This window comes from Quercus suber, unplaced genomic scaffold, assembly GCF_002906115.3.
Source record: "Quercus suber isolate HL8 unplaced genomic scaffold, Cork oak 2.0 scaffold_191, whole genome shotgun sequence".
Taxonomy (NCBI): Eukaryota; Viridiplantae; Streptophyta; class Magnoliopsida; order Fagales; family Fagaceae; genus Quercus; species Quercus suber.
Window position 1 is genome coordinate 67053 of NW_027069649.1, and position 27577 is coordinate 94629.

The 27577-nt window shown below is 34.3% G+C and overlaps 2 protein-coding genes and 1 non-coding gene across 3 annotated transcripts; all 3 read right to left on the minus strand.

Annotated features, from left to right (window-relative positions):
- Window positions 1–538: 538 nt before the first annotated feature.
- On the minus strand, window positions 539–11556 carry LOC112038203 (actin-related protein 7). Its single transcript, XM_065778806.1, is given in 10 exon segments — window positions 539–944; window positions 4298–4365; window positions 5646–5829; window positions 6567–6811; window positions 6985–7126; window position 7341; window positions 7597–7675; window positions 7678–7767; window positions 7770–7805; window positions 11207–11556. Coding segments are annotated over 10 exon segments (1086 nt in total). The 5' UTR covers window positions 11295–11556; the 3' UTR covers window positions 539–791.
- A 2125-nt stretch (window positions 11557–13681) lies between these two features.
- LOC136069817 (uncharacterized) lies at window positions 13682–20852 on the minus strand. The gene is made up of 3 exons (XM_065778807.1): window positions 20510–20852; window positions 17897–18249; window positions 13682–15781 (listed from the first exon to the last, which is right to left on the minus strand). The coding sequence occupies exons 1-3, from the start codon at window positions 20754–20756 to the stop codon at window positions 13853–13855; spliced, it is 2529 nt and encodes an 842-aa protein (XP_065634879.1). The 5' UTR covers window positions 20757–20852; the 3' UTR covers window positions 13682–13852.
- A 4575-nt stretch (window positions 20853–25427) lies between these two features.
- On the minus strand, window positions 25428–25500 carry TRNAR-CCU (transfer RNA arginine (anticodon CCU)). The gene has a single exon. It is a non-coding gene; the product is annotated as a tRNA-Arg (tRNA).
- Between the last annotated feature and the right edge of the window lie 2077 nt (window positions 25501–27577).

The following is a 27577-nucleotide window of genomic DNA, read 5'->3' on the forward strand; positions in this document are numbered from 1 at the left end:
GAGCTCAAAGAGGCCTAGGCAGATGAGAGAGAGAAGAGAAGAGAAGAAGAAGAAGACGACGGGGAGAGAAAGTGGAGCTTAACGACTTTTTTTTTTTTAATATATAAAGGCATTAATGACTTTTAATGCTTTGACATCACTTATTTTTAGAGAGTTGATAACATGGCAATTATTGTGTTATTTACCATTAGATCTAATAGAAATCAATTGTCAGAAAAATGTGTAACTCTTATTAAGTTACATCAGATATAACTTGAACCCATCTCCAAAAAAAATTATGGCCAATTTATTTGGGTGATCAGCAAGCAATGAAAGCCACTAGGACAGTTACAAGAACTGGTGTTAACAGCAGATAATTAGAAGCTTTGATACTCCCAATTCAATTCCTAGTTATTGCCATGGCTTGCTGATACAGCAAAGATACCACAAAGTGACAGTTTTTTCTATGCTGCCATACCTTTTAAGTCAATAAAACCCTTGCATAAGAGGAAAGCATAGTATGAACTATAAGATCGCATGGATCCAACAGTAGAATTACTTAGGTGGAAAATAAAAGGACATCTAACAAACCATTTAATTCATGCAGTACATGGAGTATAAGAAGCCAATCTTTTAAAAGAGGTGAACAAATGAACTACAATATGTTAGATCGCCTAAGAAATTAATAGACTTTGTTTCTGCATTCAGAACCAGTAATCTCATTTTTTTTCCTACTACATAATTATATGGTATAATACAAGAAGGAATGATTAACCTAATAAACAATTGAGAATTCGTTCAGATGAATATTGTCAGAAGCATTTCCGGTGAACAATCGAAGGTCCTGTTTCATCATAGTCTGCCTTGGTTATATGCTGATTTTGGGGAAAGACAACTTTGGCAAGTATTGCACCTCCCACCCATGCTGAACACACTGTCAAATTCTCTGGCATATATTCTGGAGCCTGTAATGAACAAAAAAATTAGAACAAGAACTTGCATTATAAAAAAGGCAGCATACTTGTAAGGTTATGTCAAACTTGCTAGGGTAAAACTCCTGGGAGGAGTAAAATGAAAGCAATTGCTAAACCATATTCGTTTCGATATTATTAATGCATGTTGCTAAATACGAAAATATCTAATCATGATTATCGGTATTCCTGGGAACTAATCAAGCAAATGCAAACCCATTTAACAAAAAGCAATTGAACTCAACAGTGGATTCCGTTGCAATAGAACTCTTTAATATACATCAAGCTGCAATTTTTCCACCATTTAACTAACAAAGTCTGGTTTTGAGTAATATTTGTCACATAAATATCTTAGGTTATCAAAATTTACATTTCTTACAATTGATTTCCAGGTGTCATAGAATCATTTCAATAGTTGCAACATTGTAAAATGCTAAAATAGAAGCATTTGAGCGTACTTTTTATAAACTAAACAGAAACACCATATTTGTGATTATAAATATGGTACATAATAATACATTTCAGAAGATAAATTTTCAAAGGCAAGAAAATAATACTTATTGTAAATAATAGAAAGATATGAGAAACCAAACTTCAGATTATACATGAGAAATTACAGAAAATTCCAGAAATAATGATTTAATGATTATTTATGCACTAGAAGCAAAGGGCAAGAAATATAACAAAAAGTGAACCAAAACTTTTACTCAAAAAATAGCCATCAATTCAGGTTTGAGAATCACAGATGACCTCAATGGCAATCAAGGCAAATCATGCTCTCTTTTTTTTTTCTTTTTTCTTTTTTTGATAAGTAATCAAGGCAAATCATGCTTACATTATATTCAAGTCCAAATCAACTATCACAAGCAGTAGAATAGAGTTAAAAAAAAGTACTCCCTCCATCCCAATTTGTTTGTCCTGTTTGAAAAGTCAAATTTTTTAAGAAAACATCATTTATTGTCTTGTTTGTCTTATAAAAATGTATAAGTTTTCAAAACTACCCTTGAGTAAATTTATCAGCTTTTTTTTAAAAGAGTTATTCTTAATGAGGCAACTAAAAAGGTGCCCCAATTAAATTGATTTTTTTTAAATATTTGTTAGTTTTCTTTTCAAATAGTTCTGAAAATAAAGTAGGGATATAACAAGAACATTAGTTAATTAATGACTTTTATTTTTAGAAACAGGACAATATTTTGAAACATTCCAAAATAGAATAGAGGACAAAAAAATGGGGACGGAGAGAGTATAATTCAACAGACAGGGTAGCAAACAACTATAGATAAGATGGGCTGTGATTTTTTTTTTAATTGGTAAGTTACACATGCACCTAGTTGGCCTTGAACCTACAGCCTCAACCTCCATCCCACTACTATTGAAAAAGGAAGTGCCACTTGAGCAAGAACACATTAAAAAGATAGGCACGAAGTTATAAACATTAGTTTTTGATTTTTAGGAAAGAACGAACAATAAGAGTTGAAATATCTAATAAATCCCTTTTGTGATGAAATAGGTTACCTTGACCAGAGCAGGACGAACAGCAGATGAGCACAGGCTAGCTTCTTTCTGAAACCTGTCTTCAAAACCTGCAGCCAAAAGTAATTTAACCACTAGTCAGCAACTATCAAGCAACAATTTCCCCATAAACTAGGTCACTGACAAGGCACATGGCAACATGATGTTAGGTGGGACTTGCATCACAAATACAGTTCACTATCCAAGCTCATAAATTCCTACATTCTATCTTACAATGTATGTTTGATGGAGCATCTCCATCATAAAACCTAAAATAATAACCTAAAATTCAGAACATTTTATGGATCATACCAATAGTGTGAGCTTACTGGTTTATAGATTAGGTTTAAGCTAAAAGGATTATTGAGTTTGGACTTAACTATTTAAAATGGGCTTGCTGGATTTTGGTTGGGTGTTGGGTTAATAGGTTTAGTGAGCCAAATCAGGCTGGTTAGAATCTGACCTGGTCTTATCCCCAGCTTGGGTTGGGATAGTTGGGGGAAATTCTCACATATCAATCAATTTTAGGCAATTAATAGACTATTTTGATAAGCATATCAATACTGCAGAAAAACATATTAGTCGTACTGAGATAGGTCAAAACAATTCCATAACAAACATTCCTTACCATAAGTTCTGCAACGGTGCAAGGATTTATCAAGACAAATGGAACCAAAAAGATGGCACAACAAGCAGCACATGTCCCTTAACATTATCACACATGCAAACATTTCTTACAGAAAGCATACATAAAGACCACAGAGATCTATGTACTATTCAAGTAGCTGCAATCCTTGGCAAATTCAAACACACAGTAAAAAGGCTTGCAACTAGGAACTTGAACCTTTTCAAAGTCACTTGTGAAGTTTAGGCTAGCACTTGTCAATTTCTCCAGGCCCAAAAAGTTTAAATGCTTTATAAATATTTCATTTTGACTAATAACTCCAGAGCTCCCTCTCCATCTCAAGGCAAGGTAAATTGGAAGAGGAAGACAGAATTTGAGGAAAGAGAGTACATTTGTTTGTTGAATATGGTAAGTCGTAACCTGAGTTATTATAGATGTACTCTCTCTTGTTGCTACTCATCTAAGTCTAAATAGCATGATATGCCCAAATCAAGAAAAGATTTCAAAGGAAAATCAGAAGAGCCCTACACATAGGGATACCTAACAATAAGTAAAGATCCATTTGAAACTCCTAGGATTTCATAAACAATGAATTTTAAAAGAGGTTTCTAACGAGAAGCACCCAAGAGAGACAGACAGAAAGAGAGAGGCCATATCATATCTACTGCAACTAAAGTTCAACAGAATCGATGAAAATAAAACGCACCAGGCATCGAAGCAGTGCCACCACAGAGTACAGTGTTTTCTAGCAGCTGCCGGTGGTTATCAGATGACACTGTTGATATACTCCGAACTAGCTGCTCAACAATTCCATGTGCCTCTAAACCCAATAAAGATGGTTGAAATAAAGCCTCACCAACAGTATATTTCTCTCTTCCAATCGTTATCACCTGAATAATAACCAAGTGTTATGTTTAGATGTATAACATGCTGACACACTTGAACTAAATATACCTGTCATAAAGCATACAGCTCATTGAAGAACTTGGGAAGCATTTACAGCCAATGGGTAGGTTACATTTGATATATAAATAACATATTTGACCTACCTATCTTGCAAATTTTGTGATTAAATTTGAATTTATAAAAGATAATGATTCTCAATGAAAATAAATCAATTAAGAGAATTAAGTTAGAATAAAGTTAAGGAGTGTAAGTTTCAAAGATGCAAGAAAAAGAGAGAATATCATTTTGTGATGAAATAGGTTACCTTGACCAGAGCAGGACGAACAGCAGATGAGCACAGGCTAGCTTCTTTCTGAAACCTGTCTTCAAAACCTGCAGCCAAAAGTAATTTAACCACTAGTCAGCAACTATCAAGCAACAATTTCCCCATAAACTAGGTCACTGACAAGGCACATGGCAACATGATGTTAGGTGGGACTTGCATCACAAATACAGTTCACTATCCAAGCTCATAAATTCCTATATTCTATCTTACAATGTATGTTTGAAGGAGCATCTCCATCATAAAACCTAAAATAATAACCTAAAATTCAGAACACTTTATGGATCATACCAATAGTGTGGGCTTACTGGTTTAGAGATTAGGTTTAAGCTAAAAGGATTATTGAGTTTGGACTTAACAATTTAAAATGGGCTTGCTGGGTTTTAGTTAGGTGTTGGGTTAATAGGTTTAGTGAGCCAGATCAGGCTGGTTAGAATCTGACCTGGTCTTATCTCCAGCTTGGGTTGGTATAGTTGGGGGAAATTCTCACATATCAATCAATTTTAGGCAATTAATAGACTATTTTGATAAGCATATCAATACTGCAGAAAAACATATTAGTCGTACTGAGATAGGTCATTCAGCCACCCCCAAGCAAAACAATTCCATAACAAACATTCCTTACCATAAGTTCTGCAACGGTGCAAGGATTTATCAAGACAAATGGAACCAAGAAGATGGCACTACAGGCAGCACATGTCCCTTAACATTATCACACATGCAAACATTTCTTACAGAAAGCATACATAAAGACCACAGAGATCTATGTACTATTCAAGTAGCTGCAATCCTTGGCAAATTCAAACACACACAGTAAAAAGGCCTGCAACTAGGAACTTCAACCTTTTCAACGTCGCTTGTGAAGTTTAGGCTAGCACTTGTCAATATCTCCAGGCCCAAAAAGTTTAAATGCTTTATAAATATTTCATTTTGTCTGATAACTCCAGATCTCCCTCTCCATCTCAAGGCAAGGTAAATTGGAAGAGGAAGACAGAATTTGAGGAAAGAGAGTACATTTGTTTGTTGAATATGGTAAGTTGTAACCTGAGTTATTATAGACGTACTCTCTCTTGTTGCTTCTCATCTAAGTCTAAATAGCATGATATGCCCAAATCAAGAAAAGATTTCAAAGGAAAATCAGAAGAGCCCTACACATAGGGATACCTAACAATAAGTAAAGATCCATTTGAAACTCCTAGGATTTCATAAACAATGAATTTTAAAAGAGGTTTCTAACAAGAAACACCCAAGAGAGACAGATAGAAAGAGAGAGGCCATATCATATCTACTGCAACTAAAGTTCAACAGAATCAATGAAAGTAAAACGCACCAGGCATTGAAGCAGTGCCACCACAGAGTACAGTGTTTTCTAGCAGCTGCCGGTGGTTATCAGATGACACTGTTGATATACTCCGAACTAGCTGTTCAACAATTCCATGTGCCTCTAAACCCAATAAAGATGGTTGAAATAAAGCCTCGCCAACAGTATATTTCTCTCTTCCAATCGTTATCACCTGAATATTAACCAAGTGTTATGTTTAGATGTATAATATGCTGACACACTTAAACTAAATATACCTGTCATAAAGCACACAGTTCATTGAAGAACTTGGAAAGCATTTACAGCCAATGGGTAGGTTACATTTGATATATAAATAACGTATTTGACCTAACTATCTTGCGAATTTTGTGATTAAATTTGAATTTATAAAAGATAATGATTCTCAATGAAAATAAATCAATTAAGAGAATTAAGTTAGAATAAAGTTAAGGAGTGTAAGTTTCAAAGATGCAAGAAAAAGAGAGAATATCGTGTACTCACTTGAACATATCCTCATCTCAACCATTAAAAGTTGGCTATTTCCTGTTTTTATAATTTTTTTTGATAAATTATTTCCTGTTTTTATAATTCATTTTACTAAGGCTCAATTTTTCATTAAACTAAAGCTATTTCCTATTTTTATAATCCGTTCCTTCCACAGCATTTAGCGCACTTACTAACACTTCATTTTGCTATCTTTCATTAATCAATAAGTTTCAATAAGTTTCACACGTGCACACACAAGCACACGCAAATGCACACACAAAGAGAAAGAGAGAGTCCATTTTGCATAGTAAGTTAATCAAGACACTGTTCTGGAATTATGTAAATTTGGTTCTAGAAGGCTCAGAAAAACACAAGGCTACCCTGAATGAATTAATTATAAATCAGATGCATTACATCATAAGTTAGAAAACCTTGAACACAAACCTGTCCATCAGGAAGGGTATGCTTCTCTATCTGGCATGAATTTTTGGTCTTGTCATAAGCAAGTTCATCATCCGCACAACACGAATATTGCTCTTTTATTTTCTCAACATCAGACATGCTGATATTAACTAGCGGATTAGATTTGTGAAGCTCTTGAGCAAGTAACTTTGTCAAATCAATACCTCCAATTTCAAATCTTCTAGAGGCAATATGCTGAACGGCACCTTCAATTACTGGAGCAATATCTGGTTAAAGCCAAAAGAAAAGGGAAAAAAAATTCTGTCAGTTCAAATGTTCAATTGTGGTTTTCTTAGCCAGTGGACCAAAAAGTCTCCAATCCTCTCACTACTGATTCACACAGGCACGCCAAGCATTCTTATAGAACACTAAGAAGTTTCATTCTTTAAGTTACATATACCTATCTTTCCATGACCAATATCAACAGTGCATCCTGAGATACGTCCAACGGCATATAGTGATAACACTGCTTGCTCTGATGCATAAAAACCTGAGATGTTGAACGTTTCAAACATCAGCTGCACCAACTGTTCTCTGACAGCCTGCAAAAACAATTATGTACTTTTTCAATTTCAAAAGGCTAATCTTATTATATATATATATATATATATATATAAAAATATAAATAAATAAATAAATAACAGAAATTTGGAATATTTGATGTTGGTGAATTTCATTGTAGAGAGAAAAGGAAACATATTGAGAAGTGGGTTTAATGATTGAAAACCACTTAACAGTGTCATAATACCACATAACCCTCTCCCACCCACACCAAAAAACCCGCCTCCATCACAGAAGACAATCCATATTAAGCATGTGCACGTGCACACTGAAATGGCCAACAATCAACCATTAATGATTCCAGAGCTGATATACAAGTAGAGATTCTTAAAAGACAATCCCCACCCCTATGCACTGCTAATATTGTTGTTTGGAGTTGAAATATGAATTAAAAAATAATAATAAAAAACAACAAAGAGTTTGACAAGAAACAAGTAAAAAAAATTCCTACTTTGGGGTAGAAAGGGATCTGTAAATAATATTTCCTTCATTGCCCATCTCCCAACCAAGACCAGAAATATAGAACATGGTGCCAACAGATCTTCCATGGCATCCCAGTCTCTAATGTAACCTCGAACAACTGGATCAATAATAATTTCCTCAGACAATGAACTATCATCATTGATCCATCTTCAGGCATGCGTTTCATTTGGGAAATATCTGGATCACAGAAAAAAAAAAGAGTTACAAAACTGCCTCAAGTCAAGAACATATGAACACTCCTACATCAGAACAGAGCCAACACAAACATTCATGTAATGACAATGCTCCAAAGACAACACACAGGCGAGCCACATACAAAGTGGCCCCCCAAATTTTAAAAAATTAATTATAATATGATATATTACATTTTAAAAAATGTAGCATGTAAAAATTGAAGTTGGCCCCCCCAAATTTTGAGTTATTTCAATGGTGCTCTTAAAAGAAAGAGAAATTATATTAAAATCATATAATTTATGAGGTTTAACAAATTAAACTATGTAGAAAATGATAAATTTTTGTACATGTCTAATAGAAAAAATACATGACTTTTATATACTCATTAAAATTTAGATGATAATAAATTTTCTTAGTAAATTAATTTATATATATGTGTGTGTAGAGGTTTGTTTTAACTAATATATTAGCATCATAACTCGGCCCCCCCAAACCAAAATTTCTGGCTCCGCCCCTGACAACACAAATGTACATGAGCAATCACAAGTGAATATGGTTCTAAGTAGAACAACTTCTAAAAGGAAGTGTTAGGTGGTGGACAGAAATCCAAGAGGATAGCCACAACTACCAAGTTTCAGAGAGTAATAAAACACAATATTCAAAAAATAAAATAAAATCTTTTTTTCCCAGCCTCTGTCAGCAACCATGCCAAGATTAAGCAAAAGCCTTCACCCATCTATCTCCAATAGAACAGGTAGCCTTAATTCAGTATTTTCCATAAACCAACATATGATAGAAACACTTTTCTTCTATGTACCTCAGTTTTCTAAGAAACCAAACAAGGAGTGAATAAACCTCACTGACCTCCGCTCTGCCTAACCTAGTACAACTATTTGGCTTTAATATAGGATGGCTCATCATCTCTCCAATTACACCAAAGTGGAAAATATGGTGGAGGAACAGTACATTTAATGGTGTAGGGATCTCACTTGAGCTTGTCCGAATGGTCTCTCATCCTCAGGGACAAGTAATATTTATTCAATTGTAGACTTTATAGACTCTCTCTTTAAGAAGTACTTTGTATACACATCCTTTGTAAATGAGGGACCTCAATTATCCAAACATTCTACTCCTTTCTGTTCCTCACTTTCTCAGCAACCAAATAGAAACTAAAACAAAAACCACTCTCAACCCAGCCCTAAAAACATCTACTTTCCCTTCCTGTCAACTCAAAACCCCAAAACTTCCTTCCTTTTCCTCTCTTTCTCCCCAATTTTCTAACCAGCCAATAGTCCATTCAATAAACCTTCCCACACGAATTTAGCTCATCAGGTATTCATTTCACATTAACAAAAACAGTTAACAAAAAAAAATCTCACTTTCAATTATCTACAGTAATAGAAAGAACTTCACATTCAACTAACCCTAACTCACTAAAACAACGGGAAAATAATGCTTCAACTCATATTCCCTTATTTTCCTTTCTACAACTTTCTCAAAAACCAAGCACGAAGAAAAGCCAACCCTAAAAAAAACTACTTTTTCTTCCTGTCAGCTCAAAACCCCAAATTTCCTTCCTTTTCCTCTCTTTCAACGCAATTTTCTAACCAACCAAACACGATTTCCCATTCAACAAACATTCTCACACGAATTTCACTTTTCACACCAACAAAAATAGTAAACCAAAAAATTAAAAACCTCTCTTTCAATCATCAATAATAATGGAAAGAACTTCCACTCCGCTAACCCTAAGCTCACCAAAACAACTTCAAAGCTTCAACTCAATTTCCGCTATTTTCTTTTCTACAACTCTCTCAGCAACCAAACACAGAGAAAATCCAACCCTAAAAACAACTACTTTCCCTTCCTGTCAACTCAAAACCCCAAATTTCCTTCCTTTTCCTCTCCTTTCTCCAATTTTCTAACCAACCAAACATCATTCCCCATTCAACGAACATTCCCACACGAATTTCACATTAACAAACAGTAAACCAAAAAAAAAAAACCTCTCTTTCAATTATCTATAGTAATGAAAAGAACTTCAAACTCCACTAACCCTAAGCTTACCAAAACAACTTCAAAGCTTCAACTCAATTTCCTCTACTTTCTTTTCTACAACTTTCTCAGCAACCAAACTCAATGAAAATCCAACCCTAAAAACAACTACTTCCCCTTCCTGTCGACTCAAAACCCCAAATTTCCTTCCTTTTCCTCTCCTTTGTCCAATTTTCTAACCAACCAAACATCATTCCCCATTCAACAAACATTCTCACACGAATTTCAACATCAACAAAAACAGTAAACCCAAAAAAAAAAACTTCTCTTTCAATCATTTTTTTGATAGGTAATCAGAAAACTATTATAAATGAGAGAAAAATGAAAAATACAAGAAGTTCATGATGATGAACAACAAGAAATAAAAGAAACAAACAGCACAACAAATAGAGGGAAGTCAGGAAACTAAGCTAAGGGAGGACAAAAACTCAGAGAGAGAAGAACAATCAATAAAACCCCAACAACGAGACCACTCCAAAAGACTACAATGGCATAAAACCTTTAACTCATCCAACGTCTTCTCTTTGTCCTCAAAGGATCAACGATTTCATTCCAACCACACAATCCACATTACGCACCCTGGAACCAAGTTCCAAATGTCCGAATTATGCTTCCCAAGCCACTGATGCCAACAAGATAACAAACCCACCATCGATCCTGGCATAACCCAATGAATACCAAAGGCCTGAAGCATAAAAGTCCATAAGGAATGGGTAACAAGACAATGAAGAAGAAGATGGTCTATCGACTCCCCATCACAGTAACACATACAAAACCTCTCTTTCAATCATCTAACGTAATAGAAAGAACTTCACACTCCACTAACCCAAAGCTCACCAAAAACAACGAGAAACATAAATTTTCAACTCAATTTCCTCTACTTTCATTTCTACAACTTTCTCAGCAACCAAAACCCAAATTTAGAAACCTACTTTTCCTTCCTGTCAGCTCAAAACCCCCAAATTCCATTCCTTTTCCTCTCCTTTCTCCAATTTTCTACCCAACCAAACATGATTCCCCATTCAACAAACCTTCTCACACGAATTTCACATCAACAAAAACAGTAAACCAAAAAAAAAAAAAAAAAAAAAAAAAAAACGCAGAATGGAAACGCGCCGTGCCTCTGTCTCCAAACCCTCACTAAGCCTCAAACATTAAGCACATTTAACATTTAAGTNAAAAAAAAAAAAAAAACTTCTCTTTCAATTATCCACAGTAATAGAAAGAACTTCACACTCCACTAACCCAAAGCTCACCAAAAACAACGAGAAACATAAATTTTCAACTCAATTTCCTCTATTTTCCTTTCCACAACTTTCTCAGCAACCAAAAAAAAAAAAGGTTAAAGCTGTAGAGTACCATGGAAGGAGCTTGATCGGGAATGGCAGGACCGGCTTTGAGGAACTTGGAGCCGGCATCGACCACAGCAGCCTCCATCTAAAGCTTCCGTTTGAATCAAAAGAAATAAATAAAAACCAAAACCAAAACCAAATCCAAAACCCTAAAAGCTTTTGAGCTTGTGTATATATATATATATATATGTAAATTACTATAATAGCTCTGTTTCAAAGCTTTCTATTAGCGTTTTGTTTGGGAAGCGAGAAAATAAAATAAAAAAAGAGAATGGCTTTTTTTTAGTTGTATTTAGCGGGATGAACTGAACAATTTGAATCTGATGATAATAACACTATTTTTTTTTTTTTTTTTTTAACTTGTTCTTTCTTCCGTGCCCTGGTAGTCTTCGTTTGTTTGACTCTCTTTTTTTATGTGTTTTTTTTTTTTTTTTTTAAATAGGGGAAGAGTAATAAGTAATAACGGTGACTCTGAAAAAATTTAATAGTAATATTTTGAGTAAATTTTAAATTAAACCCTAAAGTTTAGGCTTAGGTGAATTTTACAACTTAAAGTTTCGAAATTTAAATTTTATTCTTAAAATTTGGCTTGTTTGAATTTTACATTATTAAATTCTAAAACTTTCATATATAAAATTTAAATATTTCCAAAATTTAGGAAGTAAAATTCAAATACTCCTAAAATTTGGAAGGTAAAATCTAAATTTTGAAATATTAGGATGTAAAATTTAAATACGTCCAAATTTCAGGAAGTAAAATCTAAATTTTGAAACTTTAAGGTGTAAAATTTAAACACTTCCAAACTTTAAGGGGGTAATTTACAATTTACTCTAATATTTTTTCTCTCTTTTTTTATAAATAATAATACTTAATTTACTTCTTTTTATTATTATTGAAAACTTAGGTTGTGTTTGCCATTACCGTAAAAAAACTAGCTTTTTTTACTATTTAGCTTATTTTTGCTATTATTCATGGGTCTCATTACACTTTTTGACATTATTCATGAGCTCCACTTTACTATTTCAAATATCTTTTAATTTAATTTATAATACTTTCAGTAAAAAGTTTTCAATTTCAGCTAAATAAATTATTCTCAAACAGACTCTTAACTTACCTCTAAATGAAATATTTTAGCCATTGTTATAAAAGTTTGGACCAAAAGTTTTGAGCAAAATTTAACCTTTCATAGGTTTTGGGTCATGATTTAATAATGAGTTAATGAAAATTAAGAATATTTTACAAAAACCTTTAAAAAAAATAGTTAAAAATTGATAGGTAGATTTTTTTTTTAAATACATAGAATATATATTCAAAAAAAATTTAAAAAAATATAGATAAGCATATGACTTAAGAGTTAATACAATATTTGTATAAGCTAAACATAAAATGCTCCCTTTTTTTTTCAAAAATTTAAAATTATTATAGCTTTGATGTATACTAGTATTTGGGGGGTAAAACAAATTTTTTGGATTAAAAAAAAAATGTGGTCAATAATTGCAATTTTGGTGATTGAATAGCGGGAATTGAAAAAACTCAAAAATTTTGCTTTTTTAAAACCGCAGATATGGTGTGATTTGTAAACACAATTCAGCTAAAATTACACTATCAAACGATTTCCTTTTTTTGTGTTTAACTTTTTAATGCGTGTTTCCTCTACAAAAACACCTATCCAAGTGGGCTCTTAAACTACTAAGGTTGCACCTGCAGTTGAAGGTAAATTGCTCTCAATTTAGTGAAAGTTGGAAAAGAGTCTTTATGCAGGCAAAAATTTCAAGTTTTTTGACTCAATAATCTTTCAAGTTCAATGAAGCCTATATGTAAATGTTTATGGGTCAAATGTGGCTTGCATCTTAACTCCCTAATCTAAAAGAATATAAATATGAGTTGTGTTAACAAGCACTATAAGGTGCCCTTTAACAACACATATTATGGCAGTTTTTCAGGTTTTGAGGTAACTTTTGACAATTTTTTGATAATTTTTTATCTCTTTTGGTAATCTTTTTGACAATTTTTTTTCTTTTTTTTTAAATGAGACCCAAAAAGGAAAATCTTAACAAGCACCATACAGTACTTGTTAACATTTCCCTATAAATATTATTGAAGATAAATTATCTAATCAATCCGCCTAAGAACACACCTGATTTCACAATATATTTTGGTGTAAGCTTATGACTGGATTACAATACTTACACACGAAACCACTACTAATAGACTGTTATATTCGTGAAAACTTTGTGCCGAGTAATGATCCAAATGATAAAGAATGGCACTAGGTCTAACTTTACTTTGAATGCAATGATAAAAACTACAGGTTGCTATAAACTAGTTCCCGCTGAGGTTGAATTCCTCCATTTCACTCATTTTTTAATTCTTTATATATATATATATATATATATATACTATATTTCTCAGTAAAACTCCTACAATTTTCTGTTGATTAAACTTTCTAGGAGCATACCAAGTTCTTGAGGATGGTCCATGGTCAAAAAGTATTAGACATTTAAGTTACACTAGAATAGTTTAAGTTGAAATGAAAAGGGGGCAAAGAAGAGCAAAAACAAAGTATACAAATGGTAATCAGCATGCATCAATTGCTTGCCTAAACCAAATTTATATACAAAACCAAATAACTTTAATACTGTATCATATCAGACTTGCTGCAAACGATTCATGGCTGCAGCAGCATGGACGATAATCCTGCAGGCTTTCGCCCTCGGTGATCAAAGCCACGTCCATTAAATTACAGTAGTTTGTATCCAGTGAAAAATGGCCATTGGTTGCAGGAGCAGATGGTTCACCATCCTCCACCAAAATTAAGCTGGATTGCTTGCCAATGGGGAAATCATTGTCACCAGTATCCTCAATGACAGGAGGTTCAATACTTAATTTCTGCATGTCAGTCAAAAGAGCTTCAAGGGGAGTCCAAGTCTTAGAATTTTCCTGAGATGCAAATTTCACATCCAGAACTGGAGTCTTGAAATCCACTGCAGAAGCATAAGAAAATTCAAGAACTTTCCGCAGAATGTCAGATCCAGACTTTTTGCTTTCAGTAGCAGCAACTAATTCCAAGCTTGCAACAGCTCCTTCCTGGGTAGTATCAGAGACATTCTCAGTCTGACTTGGAAGCACACCATTTGAAATGTTAGTATTATCAGGAACTGACATGTCACTTATCTCATTGCTCACTTCTTCATTTTCATTTTCCTTCACTATCTGATAGGAATCCATTCTTGCCACATCAGGTTCAGCTGAAGAGACACCAGTGTCGATTCCTGTAGCCTGATAATCGTCTTCTCCTCTGTCATAGTTCTGGCATCCGTTGTGAGCCCCCTCAGGTGTCTTCTCTGAGTAGTCATCATTAAGAGATCTAGTTACATTCCTTTCACCCTCTAAAAAAGTATCAGATGAAGTTGAATCTTGCATGCTCTCTGTCCCATCTGTTTTATCATAAGAAACTGAATGATTTGTATCTATTTCACATTGAACTCTAGTTGAATCTTTTTTATCGTCATTTCCATCTTCTTCATTTGAAAACTCAGGGGCTTTAACTGCAAGAGTTTGAGTATATGATGGAGGCTGAATTGAAGTTGAAGATACAAATCCTGCCAGTGCTGATGCCAAAGCATCATCAATTGACACAGCTTGCTTTGGTTTATCCTTTAAAGGACTTGTCACTGATTCTGACGCCAAATTTTCTTCCTCGTCATCAACATTTGAAAACTCAGGAGCTGTAACTACTAGACTTGGGACCACCAAAGTAGCATTTACTGAATCAGACGTATCATTAAAAGGGATGGATATGGCATCTGAACAAAAATCCTTCTTATCTGATTCAAATGACCCATAATTAAGACAACCATTTACACTACTGTAAAAGGAGTTGGTAACTGATTCATTGCTAGAAAATTCAGGAGCACAAATTCTTGAGCGAGATGGCAATTCAGAATTCTCTGATTTCTTGTTTAGCACTTCAAGCTGCTGCTCTACTCTCTGGAGTCTTGCCTCAATGCTGCCTAGGGGCTTCAGCATGTTTTCTTCAAACCTCAAAAAAAGATCTTCTATTCTGGCCACTCGAGAAACAAGTTGGTCCATGGCTCTTTCAAGATGAGTATATGGCGGGTTATCAGGCTTGATTTCTAAAACAGGAACCCGTGGAGGATTCTGTAACTGAGCTGGACCAGCACCATCACCATTCACTTCTTGCAACTGGACATCTTGATGGTCAGTTATGCTGGATTTTCCTTCCTGCAGAATTTTAGCAGCAAAAGTTGTTGGATCAGTTAATCTTGAACCAGACTCTGGGAATTTCTGCGTTTCCCTTGTATCAGTAGTGCGTTCAGTCGACTTGGAAAACTGCAAAAGGGTAGGTACAAGCATGGCCATAAGAGAACTTCCAGCTGAGTTTTCAATCTGACCCTCTTGATTTTCAGAATCAGCATCATCAACAGGATCCGCAAACACATACACTTCATCAACATAGACACTCCCTTTACTCTGAAGTGAGAGCAGACGAAGTGTGAGGGATGTGCAAGGACTAGCATCAGTAATCTCTGCTGTAGCCTCATATAACTCCTGAAATTTTTAAGATTAAGTGGAAAAAAAAAAAATAAAGAAGAAAAAGAAGTAAAGCACAAAAGAAAAAACTGAAGGGAAACATGCAAGCAAAACCAGGCTTGAATAGTCATTACCCTAAGCATTCCATCTTTTGGTAGTATCCCTTCCTAGAATTTTTTTTCTTTCTTTAATAAGTAAAATGACAAGTAAAACTGGCTAGAGAGCCTTCCCAGATTTGGGAAAACAAGCCTAACAATTTTATTTGATAAGTAAAACAAGCCTAAAATACAAAGAATAAATTACTCAAATTTCCCCTGGATTCTCAAAAATTACACCTACTTCCCTTGTATTTTTTGGAATTACAGTGCAGTAGCAGTTAAGAGATACCATAAACAGAAAATGAAGATTGTCAATTATACCCTTACCATTAAAAAAAAAAAATTGCTTCATCTCAAGGGAGGGGGGATGGGTTTGAACTTAAAAGATTTATGTCATTTATCCTCCTCCTCCTCCTCTTCTTCTTTCCTTAACCGTAATATTTCACTTCCTTTTTATCTACAAGCCCTAATTTACAAACTCAAAACCACCATCAGAGAATCCAACTTGAACTTGATTCCATCTGTTAATCCAAATCTCAGGATCCCAATCCCAAATGAAATACCAAACCCAACCAGAATCCATATGCTAACCCCAAATCCATATAGAAGAGGTTCAACTATCCGCAATGAGCATTGCATATTCTGTAATGTCGTCTTAGCACTGTGTGGGTTCCCCTTGGAAAACCAGGATTGTTGAGCGGCTTTGTTGGTTGCAAATAAGCAAAACTCAGATGTCAATGGTCTATCAGTTTACTTTGGCTTATGTGAAAGGTTCAAGTGGTGGCTGGATTTAACAAAAGCAATGGCTTTTAGCCATGGGAGGTAGAGGGTAGTGGTTGGTTGAATTCCCCCTTAAGAAGAGACTTGTTTTCCCTTGGATCATCAACACCAGGTTTCATGTCATAAGAAATGAAGCCTCTGTGACGGTGTGATCTGCAACTTCTCTTTGGACAAGGATCTCACCACCTGCCCTGGGGGAGGGGGAGGGGGGACCTTCTATTGATTAGCTAGGGGTATTTTTTTTTTTTTTTTTTTTAAAAACATACTATGTGATGTAGGACAAGAGGAACAACAAAAATCTGACTTAGAACTCTTGAAGCAGATCTGGTAACACTTCAGTTTAGTGGGTTTAGCGTTGGTGGGGAAGATCTGGAAAATAATAGGGTTATAGAGTTTTCCAATGGAATAAGGATTAGTAGGGTTTAGGGATGAAACAAAGGAGAACAATCAAGGTTTGGGCGGCTTTTCCTGTGCTGTGAACAGTGGTCCGTGAACAGTAAATAAAATAAAAGATAAATAGATAAATTCTAGGAATCACGCCTAAACTTCCTAAGCATCACACCTAAGGTTCCTTGGCATCACACCTTGGAGAAGGTTGCATCACACAAACCCTAAAGAAGCATAGCTCTTAAATTCTGAAACTAATCCTAGTAGCACTAGGATTTCTTAAAACCCTAATAACATTTGGACTTGGACTCCATAGGCTTTTACTACTAAGCCCAACTAATTAATCAAACCTAAATAAAACCCAAAAGAAGATCTAATGGACTGTTAGCAAAGCCCATTCCAGAATATTATGAAATTACAAAATTTCCCTTGAGACTTAAAATCAAATAAAATATAATAAGCCTGTCTTCTCATTGCCTCCTACATCACTATGATAATTTAAGTTTTCCATTTTTTATTCCATGGCAGTTAATTAATGGGATGGACTTCAATTATGCCATCCATAAAACTTAAGGAAAGTACCTTATCCACAAATAAATTAACCAAAACAATGTCCTCGTGAGTTGAAATTTTGATCATTTGCACTGTTCATCTGCTTTGATCCTATTGCTAACTAGGACATATGTGAAGAGAACATGTTTCCTCTTTTATTTTTTGTAATTTGTCCTTTGTGTTTCTTGGGGAGGGGACAAAAGTGTATACACATGCAGGCAAGTGATATACATCAAGACACTCTGGCCACCATTTCAATAGCATAAAATGAGGACAGAAAATACTTGAATAAGTACATGAATAGTCATCAGCATACCTGTTTGCTTGTCCATGCCATGCTATCAGCCTTTGATGGCACAGCGATGGTTTTATTCTCAACCACAGGACCACAAGGGGCTTTCACTTCAACCCAGCCATCTTCATTGGTGGTCAAATTACTACCATTTTTTATCTCTTCTTCACCGACACCTTTTCTGGGCCCATCCAGATTGGCAGTAACATCTTCAATGTCAGTTGTGAGCACTTCCTCATCTCTAGCAGCAATACCACAGCGAACAGTACACAGATACTCATTGTCTTTCTGTGGGCCAGATTCATAGTATATCTCATAGACTCGAGCAGTACTTCGAACATAAACCTGCCTCACCTCATGCTTTTGCGTGAAACCAACTGTAGTGCAAGAAGTTCTATATCATTTATGAGGATAATGTGCAAGGTCCAAGCAATTTTCTCTTCTACTTTCACTAGAAGATAAATCAATAAAAAGTTTTTGGAGGATGTTTGTACGTCAAGAGCTACTTAACAAACCCAACCAATTTTACCCAAGTTTCGTAGTCATAGAAATTGCTTCTATATCTTTTATAAGTAATTATACTTGTTAAAAAAATAGGAACTACCTCATAGAAATATAATCAAAAAGAGAGATTGTGGTTTTCGGGGAGTGGAATAGCTAAGTCCCAAAACATAGAAATTGCTTCAAACTACCTCATAGAAATTGCTTCTACGCTTTATCACCTACAAAATTGGAACAAATATCTAGAAATGACCAGTGCATTCAACGACAGATAGTCGAATTCAATAACAAAGAAACAATATCAATATTGCTGAAATGATCATCAAGTTTTATCATGTTTCTAGATCCCCATAATGCTTCGTTTAATTATTCCATTGCAGTACACATAATCCTCTATTAAGCTTAGTATAGTTTTCATGCTGGAAAAACCTAACAAAAATAACATAAAACTCAAAATCTAACTTTAGTTACCTTTGATATTTCAACCAAACAGAGAATTGCACCCCAATCTTTGCGAACATAAATTCACTAACCCTATCCCTAATTTCTTCAATTTTTTTTTTTTAAAGGAAAAACAATAAGGTGCAAAAAGAACAGATGACTAAGTCTAACAAAGAGAATTTAAAAACCTATAAACATAAATTTTCTTTTCCTTCGTTTTCTCAATAACCAAACAGAGAGTAACAACCCCAACCTTTGCTAACATAAAATCACTCATCCTCTTCAAATTTCTTAAATAAATAAAAAGTAAGGTTCAAACAGAACAGATAACTAACAAAAATAATATAAAAACTCAAAATTTTAAAATTTTCTCTTCCTTCATTTTCTCAAGAACAAAACAGAGAGTTAAAACTTTGCCAACAAAAATTCACTAATCCTATCCAAATTTCTTCAAAAAATAATATAAAAGCTCAAAAATTTAAATTTTCTTTTCCTTCTTTTTCTCAATAACCAAACAGAGAGTTAAAACACCTACCTTTGCTGAAATAAATTCACTAATCCTATCCAAACTTCCTCCAAAATACAAAAATAAGCAAAACGGAACAGATTATGAACCAAAAGAATACAAAACTCAAAAATATACTTTCCAATCCCTTCCTTTTCTCAAAAACCAAACAGAGAGTTAATACTTAATCCCTTACCATTGCCAACATAAATTCCACTAATCTATCCAAATTTCTTCATTTTCCTTCATTTTCTTAATAACCAAACAGAGAATTAACCCGAACCTTTCACTAACACAAATTCACCAATCCCATCCAAACTTCTTAGTGTCAAAACAAGTAAATAAAGGTCCAGACAGAACAGACAACAATTCATCTACTTAATCCCTTACCATTGCCAACATAAATTCACTAATCCTATCCAAATTTCTTCAAAAAAATTCCTAAAAACTCATAAAACTAAATTTCCTTTTCCTTTATTTTCTCAATAACCAAACAGAGAGTTAACCCCAACTTTTCACTAACACAAATTCACCAATCCCATCCAAACTTCTTAGTATCAAAACAAGTAAATAAAGCTCCAAACAGAACAGACAACAATTCATGTACTTAATTTTCCCGGAAAACATTCCAACTAACAAAAAGAAACGAGTACAGTAGAAAAACAAGTAAAATAAAGATCCAAACATATCATATCGCGAAATCAATTCTCCCGGAAAACTCACACTCATTCCTCGGGAAAATATTTTCCTGGAAAACATTCCAACTAACAAAAAGAAACGAGTATAGTAGCAAAACAAGTATAGAAAGATCCAAACATAACACATAACAATTCGCAAAACCAATTCTCCCGGAAACTCTCACTCATCCCTCAGGAAAAAGTTTTCCCGAAAAATATCCCAACTAACAAAAGGGAACGAGTATGGTAGCAAAACAAGTAAATAAAGATCAAAACATATCATATAACATTTAGCGAAATCAATTCTCTCGGGAAATTCACACTCAGGAAAATGTTTTCCCGGAAAACACTCCAACTAACAAAAAAGAAACGCGTATAGTGGCAAAACAAGTAAATAAAGATCAAAACATATCATATAACAATTCGTGAAATTAAATTTCCCGGAAAACTCACACACTCTAATTCCAAAAAGAAGTAAAAAGCGAGAAATTGAAATTTCGTTCTAGAACGTACTTTTGATCTCGCAAGGGTTCGAATCCGGTGAGGGAGGACGCAGAATAAGCGGGGATTTGTCCAGTGTGGTTGGATTTGAATTGGCGATTGTGGTGGTTTCTTCATCTTCTTCTTGATCGTTGGTAAGATAGGACTCGAAAGTGACGGAATTTACGAGAGAGCCACCGGCGATGGTCCAGTTCGTGGAGGAGCTCGACGAAACTGCGGTGGTTGTTGCGGTGGTGGTGGTGGTGTTTTCCGATTCCATGTTGGTTCGTTTTCTTTGCGTTTGGGTTTTGTGACTGTGACTCTTGTCTCTGTGTGACTGCTGCTATATGTATCTTTTTCGGATTTCTTTTTTAACTTTTTGACTGGATAATTTGTGGTTTGCGTTAAATTAACTCTACCAAGTTAACCTCTCAAATAAATAAATAAACTATATAAGTTTTGTATTTTTTTTTTTTTTTAGGAAAATATAAGTTTTGTAATTGATGAAATATATATTCATAAGTTCTTTTTTTCAATCAAAAAATAAATAATATATGTATTCATAATTGTCTCTCAATCTTAATTGAAAAATAATTAAGAGTATTAATGTAGTGTTTTTAACATAGATGTTCACACTTCAAATCTCTCTAGTTTAATAGTTATTAAATTATCGAATTAAAAGTTGAAGAAATATCACACACCATAATTTCTTTCAATTTATTGTTCCATTGGAGGACTTGCTCAATGGATTTAAAAGACATGTTGTAAAGTCAAAGATATTAAGTGCCCATTTGTTTCAACTTTTTCAACCCCAAAAGCCCGCTTTGAAAAAAGCCAGCCCAAAATGTCCATTTGGTTCAGCATAAAACGCAATTTTTTGGTAAAAGTTACGTTTTATACTTGTGAAGAGAACGCACAAACACTTAAAGGAGCTCTTCAGGTCCATTTTGCCAAAAGTCCGTGCGCGTTCTCATGTATCCGTTGGACAATCTTGGGCAATTACCAAATTACCCTTCAATAAATCTGTCCTCAGTCCATGCGTGTTCCTCATTCCTCTCATCTCATCTCTCCGCTCTTCCCAATAGACATCAAGCTCACCCACGCCTCTCAAGTCTTCTCTCAACTCCACCCTCTCCGTGCTACTACAAACACAGCACCACCCAACTATCACCGGTCTACTACCACAACCCATTTCAAAAATTGATAATCCAAACACAAAATCAACAAAATCAAATCAAAAATAACTCAAAATCAACACAAAATAGCTTAAAATCAACTCAAACCCCGTTGGAAAACCCATCTCAAACCAAACTCAAAATCAACCCAAAACAAAATCAACTCAAAATCCACAGAAAATCAACTCAAAATTTAACTATTAACTGAAAACCCATAACCCAAACTCAAAATCAAAATCAAATACAAACCCAATGGTGGTAGAGACTTAAGGGATTTGAGAATCAAAGAGAGAGATGAGAGATTTCCTTATGTTTCAATCATCTTCATCTTCTTCATCATCATCATCGTCATCTTCTCTAGATTGTGAAAAATAAAAAATAAAAAATAAAGAAGGAAAGATGAAATAAGGAAATAAAGAAAAAAAACGAAAAAATAGATGCAGAGACTTCTTCATCATCATCATCATCTTTATCTTCATCTTCTTCATCATCATCATTAGTTTTCGAACTGTCTTTTTTTTTTTTTTTTTTTTTTTTTTTAAGATGCAGAGACTTTGAGGGATGAGAAAGGGGTTTGAAGAGATGCAGATACTAGGTGCCTATGTGGAACATTTTGGAGTGTGAAGTGGTAGGGAAAAGACGAAATGAGGAAATAAAGAAAAAAAAATTAAGGGTATGTGTGTGGAGGAGAAAAAAAGAGGGGAAATAGAATAAGGAAATATGGATAAAAAAAAAAAATAAAATAAGGGAAACATCAAATAAAGAACAAGAAATTAAAATTGAGAAATATTGTCACAATATTTACACAATACTTTTACAATAAATCTTAAGTAGTAGGTTATTATTAGTTAATATTAGTGAAAAAAATAATAATTTGTTTAGAAAAAGAAAAAAATAATTGTAATAGTACGTTCAAATTAAAATTAGTATAAATTATCACAATACTTTCACAATAAATCTTAAGTGGTAGGTTATTATTAGCTAATATTAGTGAGAAAAAAATAATTTCACAATATTTATTTAAGTATGAAATAAACTCCCTTATATATATATAGTCATTTTTGGTAATTTACTCCTCAAACTGCCACTTTTGTAAGTACTAGCCAAACACTCAGTTTTTTCAAAAAGCACTTTTTAACAGTTTTTACCAAATACTCAGCTTTTTGAAAAAACACTTTTTCATTATACACTTTTTGAAAACTTTACTTTTTTAAAAAGCACTTTTTTAAAACACTGAACCAAACTCACTCTAATTTCTATTTATTGCACTTTCGGTCCATAAATTAGCTTGTTTTGTGTTGATTAGACCTTGAGATTAAGGCATGATAGAGAGATGTTTGAGCACTTGAGCCAAACCCATTTTACCCTTTGTAAGTGCACAAAAATGGACTAAGTGCACTGAATGAGACCTAATGGACCAAAGTGAACTGAATTCGACCCAATTAAACTAAATCGACCGGATAGGACTAAAGTGAACAAAATAGGACCGAAATAGATCAAATAGGACCGACATAGACCAAATAGAACAAAAGTGGACCGAATAGTATATAATTAAACTAAAGTAGACCGAAGTAGACTAAATAGGACCAATGTGGATAGAATGGACCAAATATGACCAAAGTGGACTGAATTAGAACAAAGTGGACCAGATAAAACCAAAGTGGACAGAATAGACCGAATATGACCATAGTAGACGGAATAGGACCGACAATTGTCCGAAGTGGACAGAATGGACCGGATAGGACCGAAGTGGACTGAATAGACCAAGTAGGACCTATGTGGACCGAGTATGAACAAAGTGGATAGAATAGACTGAAGAAGACGAATGTAGACCGAATAAAACCGAAGTTGACAGAATTGACCAAATAGGACCGAAGTGGAGAGAATGGACCGAATTGGACCAATATAGACCGAATAAGACCAAAGTGGATAGAATGGACCGAATAGGACTACAGTTGACAGAATGGACCAAATATGACTGAAGTGAAGAGAATGGACCGATTTGGACCGAATAAGACCTAATAGGACCAAATAGACCAAATAAGACCAAAGTGGACAGAATAGACCAAATAAAATGAAGTTGATAGAATAGACCAATCAGGACCAGTGTGGATTGAATAGTGCGAAAGTGTGCAGAATGGACCAAGTAGAACCTAAAGAAACCGAGGAGTAATACCTAATGGACCGAATAAGACCGAATGGACCAAATAAAGACAAAGTAGACTGAATAAGTCCAAATAGACTGAAGTAGACCGAATAAGACCAAAGGGACTGAATAAAATCAAAGTGGACCGAATAGACCGAAATACTAAGTTGATGTGGCCCAACAGGAATTTAGCAATAATAAATGCTATACTTTGGTTTTAAGTAGTTAAGGAAACAAATAGTTTGGGCTCTTTAGTTTTTACACCCAATAACTCACTTTTCACAAAAATTGAAAAAATTTAAATGGGACACATGGCACAAAGAAATATATATTGACATGACTAGCTCTTTTGAAAATTGACATCTATCGAACATAAAAATATTGTTATCTCAAAAACATTGCAACATAATACTTGTCTTATTTTCTTACCCAAAAAATAAATAATACATAAAAAACTTGTCTTGTTAAGAATTTCAGGGACTTAAACGAGAGAAATTACAATACTTCATACGGAATGAATTTATATAGAAAATTATATTGTAAAGACATTTGCATGAGCTGAGCTTGTACTAAATTATATAAAAAAATGTATATACTAAGTTATTATCGATTATATAAATTGCAATGCTTCATACCGTATGAATTTATATTGAAAATTATATCGTAAAGACATTTGCATGAACTATTCATGTACTAAATTATATATATATATATATATCTTCTATTTCTAATAATAAATATTAGGATAAAATATCATTTTCGTCCCTAAACTTTCAAAAGTTCGTTTTTCGTCCCTGAACTATCACAAAAGTTCGTTTTTCGACCCTAAACTTTCAAAAGTTCTATTTTCGTCCCTAAACTTTTCCAAACGTATTGATTTTCGTCCCTCCGTCTGACGGAGTGCTGACGTGACTTTGACAGTGTGCTGATGTGAGAGGGACGAAAATCAATACGTTTGGAAAAGTTTAGGAACGAAAATAGAACTTTTGAAAGTTTAGGGACGAAAAACGAACTTTTTTTATAGTTCAGGGACGGAAAAAGAATTTTTGAAAGTTTAGGGACGAAAAACGAACTTTTATGATAGTTTAGGAACGAAAATGATATTTTACCCTAAATATTATTATTCTTAATGTAATCCTTAAACGCGACCTAAGTGAATATAGGTTATACAGATAAATACTAGAAACTACAGTTATGTTATTTTAGAATATATTATAAAAACAATGCTTACCCCAAAGTTGTAAAAGCTAAGGTCAAATAGACACCGTAAATTTAACATATGGTTGGAAATAGTAGATGGCTTTAAAAAATAAAAAATAAAAAAATTCACTTGAACTTTTTTTACTTATTAGTTAATAATTATTTTATTAATAGAGAAATTAAAATAGTTATAGCTAGAAAATTCAGATTTCAATTTAAAGCATTTTATTAGAGAGGAAAATTTTAAAGCTTTGTATAAGGTATAAAATATATTTATGTATTGATGAAATAAGTTATAAAAATGTATAAGTTAACCAAAATTAAAACTTTATTATCATATATTCTCACTCCATTTTATGATTGGATGGATCTCCAGCAAAGCGCCCCGTTTTTGCTGCGTGGGAAAATAAAACATTAAAAATTGTTTGTGCGCGCCAGATAGGGGTCGAACCTATGACCTTCCGCTTAGGAAACGGACGCTCTATCCACTGAGCTACAGGCGCTTGCTTGCTATATTGTATATCCAAAATAATTATATAGCTGAAGAATACCTGCACTCAACATCCCATGCCCAAGGCCAACATTCCCTTTTCAATATCTATTTCCCTCCCCAAAAAAAAAATTAAAATAAATTCTCATAAAAATGCTCACAATTCAAGTCAAATCAAGCTTAGAGATAAGCTAACAATTTGACCTAACCTTGTTCAACCAACTAAATATCGGACGACCCTCCAACACTTGGGAAATTTCCAGAAATGGATTTGTCTACAACAGCTTGTAATTCGGACCGCGTGTTAGTATTTTAAAGCATGAGTAAAACCCTTATTCATCGTTGTGACAGTTGTGGAGAACAAGATTTATTATTCTAACTTTTATAGTAGTTATGGAAATTAAAGTCTAAACCTTCGGAACCTCCATAAATATTGGAGCAGTTACTAAACAAGTAACCGTCGTAAGGCCAACTATATAAGGATTCATCCAGACAGAATAAAGGTAATTTTTTACTATTCTAAAAAAAGGTTGGGAATTCCTAAGTTTCCAGGGAATAGAAACTAACTTAAGTATCGGAGGGTTCTTGGTCGGTCCACCCTAGTCATCTTTGATCTTTTGTCTTTTTCATTTCAGGCCTTCCAAGCAACCACCAGACCATCAAAATCCGGAGCATTTAGCCTACTAATTCTGCGCATTATCACAATGCATGAGAGAAAGAAATAAAGAATGAGAAGAAAGAATAAGATGAATAAATAGGGATGTGGGGTATGGGTCTCAGTCGAATTAGTTAGCCAGTAAAATTTGCAATATCGCATTTGACCTAAAACTTGGGAAAGCAAAACTTCCCACTCCAAATTTGCCTAACACACGAATCAAAATCATCCACAATCCGTTAGATCAAATAAGATCAATAAGGTGGAATGGTTTGGATTGGATATTTTGAGTCCTTCAATAATTTAAAGTTTAAACAATGTATTCCTTTCAACTTGTATGTGTGTTTTGCACCTAGAAATTGTTTGTCTCTTACATGCTTGATCAAATACAATCGTTCTTATTTTGTACCTAGAAAGTTGATTTTTTTTTTTTACAAAAATAAATAAATGCAAGGGGTTTGATCCCTACCCCCACAAACCATTGGCTAACAAGTAATTGATTGAACATCAAAGCAAGTAAATAATAATTTGCATGGTAGTTGATGGTTCACTTCCAACAGCTCACTTTGTTGGATTTTTTATTGCCAAGAGTCTTGTAGTTCATCTAGTTGACATCTGTTGAGGTCTAAAATGTCACAGTGTTGCACCAAGGCCCAAAATGACATAGAGAATTGAACTCCGCAAGAAATGAAATGCTTGAGCCGACAACAAATAAAAAAGATGGTAAGTCCAAACCCATTAAGGGTTTTAAGGAAGAACCTAAACCCACGAATGGGTAAGCTTTAGAATTCATAAAACAAAGAAAGCCCAGTCCGCCAAGATTAGAAAACTGCTAGGAAGCCTAGTGGCAAGACCTGAGCCAGGATACTTGGGAATTGCCAGGAGCTCGGGATCCTTGGGACGTGCAACAAGGCTAGGGTTGGATTAAGACAGTTCAAAAGGGGTGCCAAGAAACACAAGGAACGAGAATAGATGTGTCCCTATCAGTCACCCAATGGTGCAGAAAGGAATTAGAAGGCTTGAGAATCAACAATTCATGAACAAGGGGCTGGTACCTCGGGGAACCCAGAAAAGAAGAACCATTAAGGGAAATGGCTGGGAAACTTTCAACCTAACAGGAAGGAATCAACTCACTTGAGAAAAAATGACAAACGAAAAGGTAGCCAAAAGCTGAGTTTGCAAAGGTGGGAACTAGAAACCTTGAAAGGAGAAAAACCCAAGGTCAACTCTTTAAGACATATCAGAACGGAAAGGTAGTATAAGACTTTCAAGGAAGAAGCTCCAAAAAGAAGAAGATAATGAGGAATGAGGAAGGGGTCAGTCACCAATGTTGTTAACACAACATTGGGTCTCGTACCCAGGGGAACAAATGGAGGGAATCAGTGGTACCTCAAGAACCCTAGGATGACACTATAAAAAGGGGAGGTAGCTAACA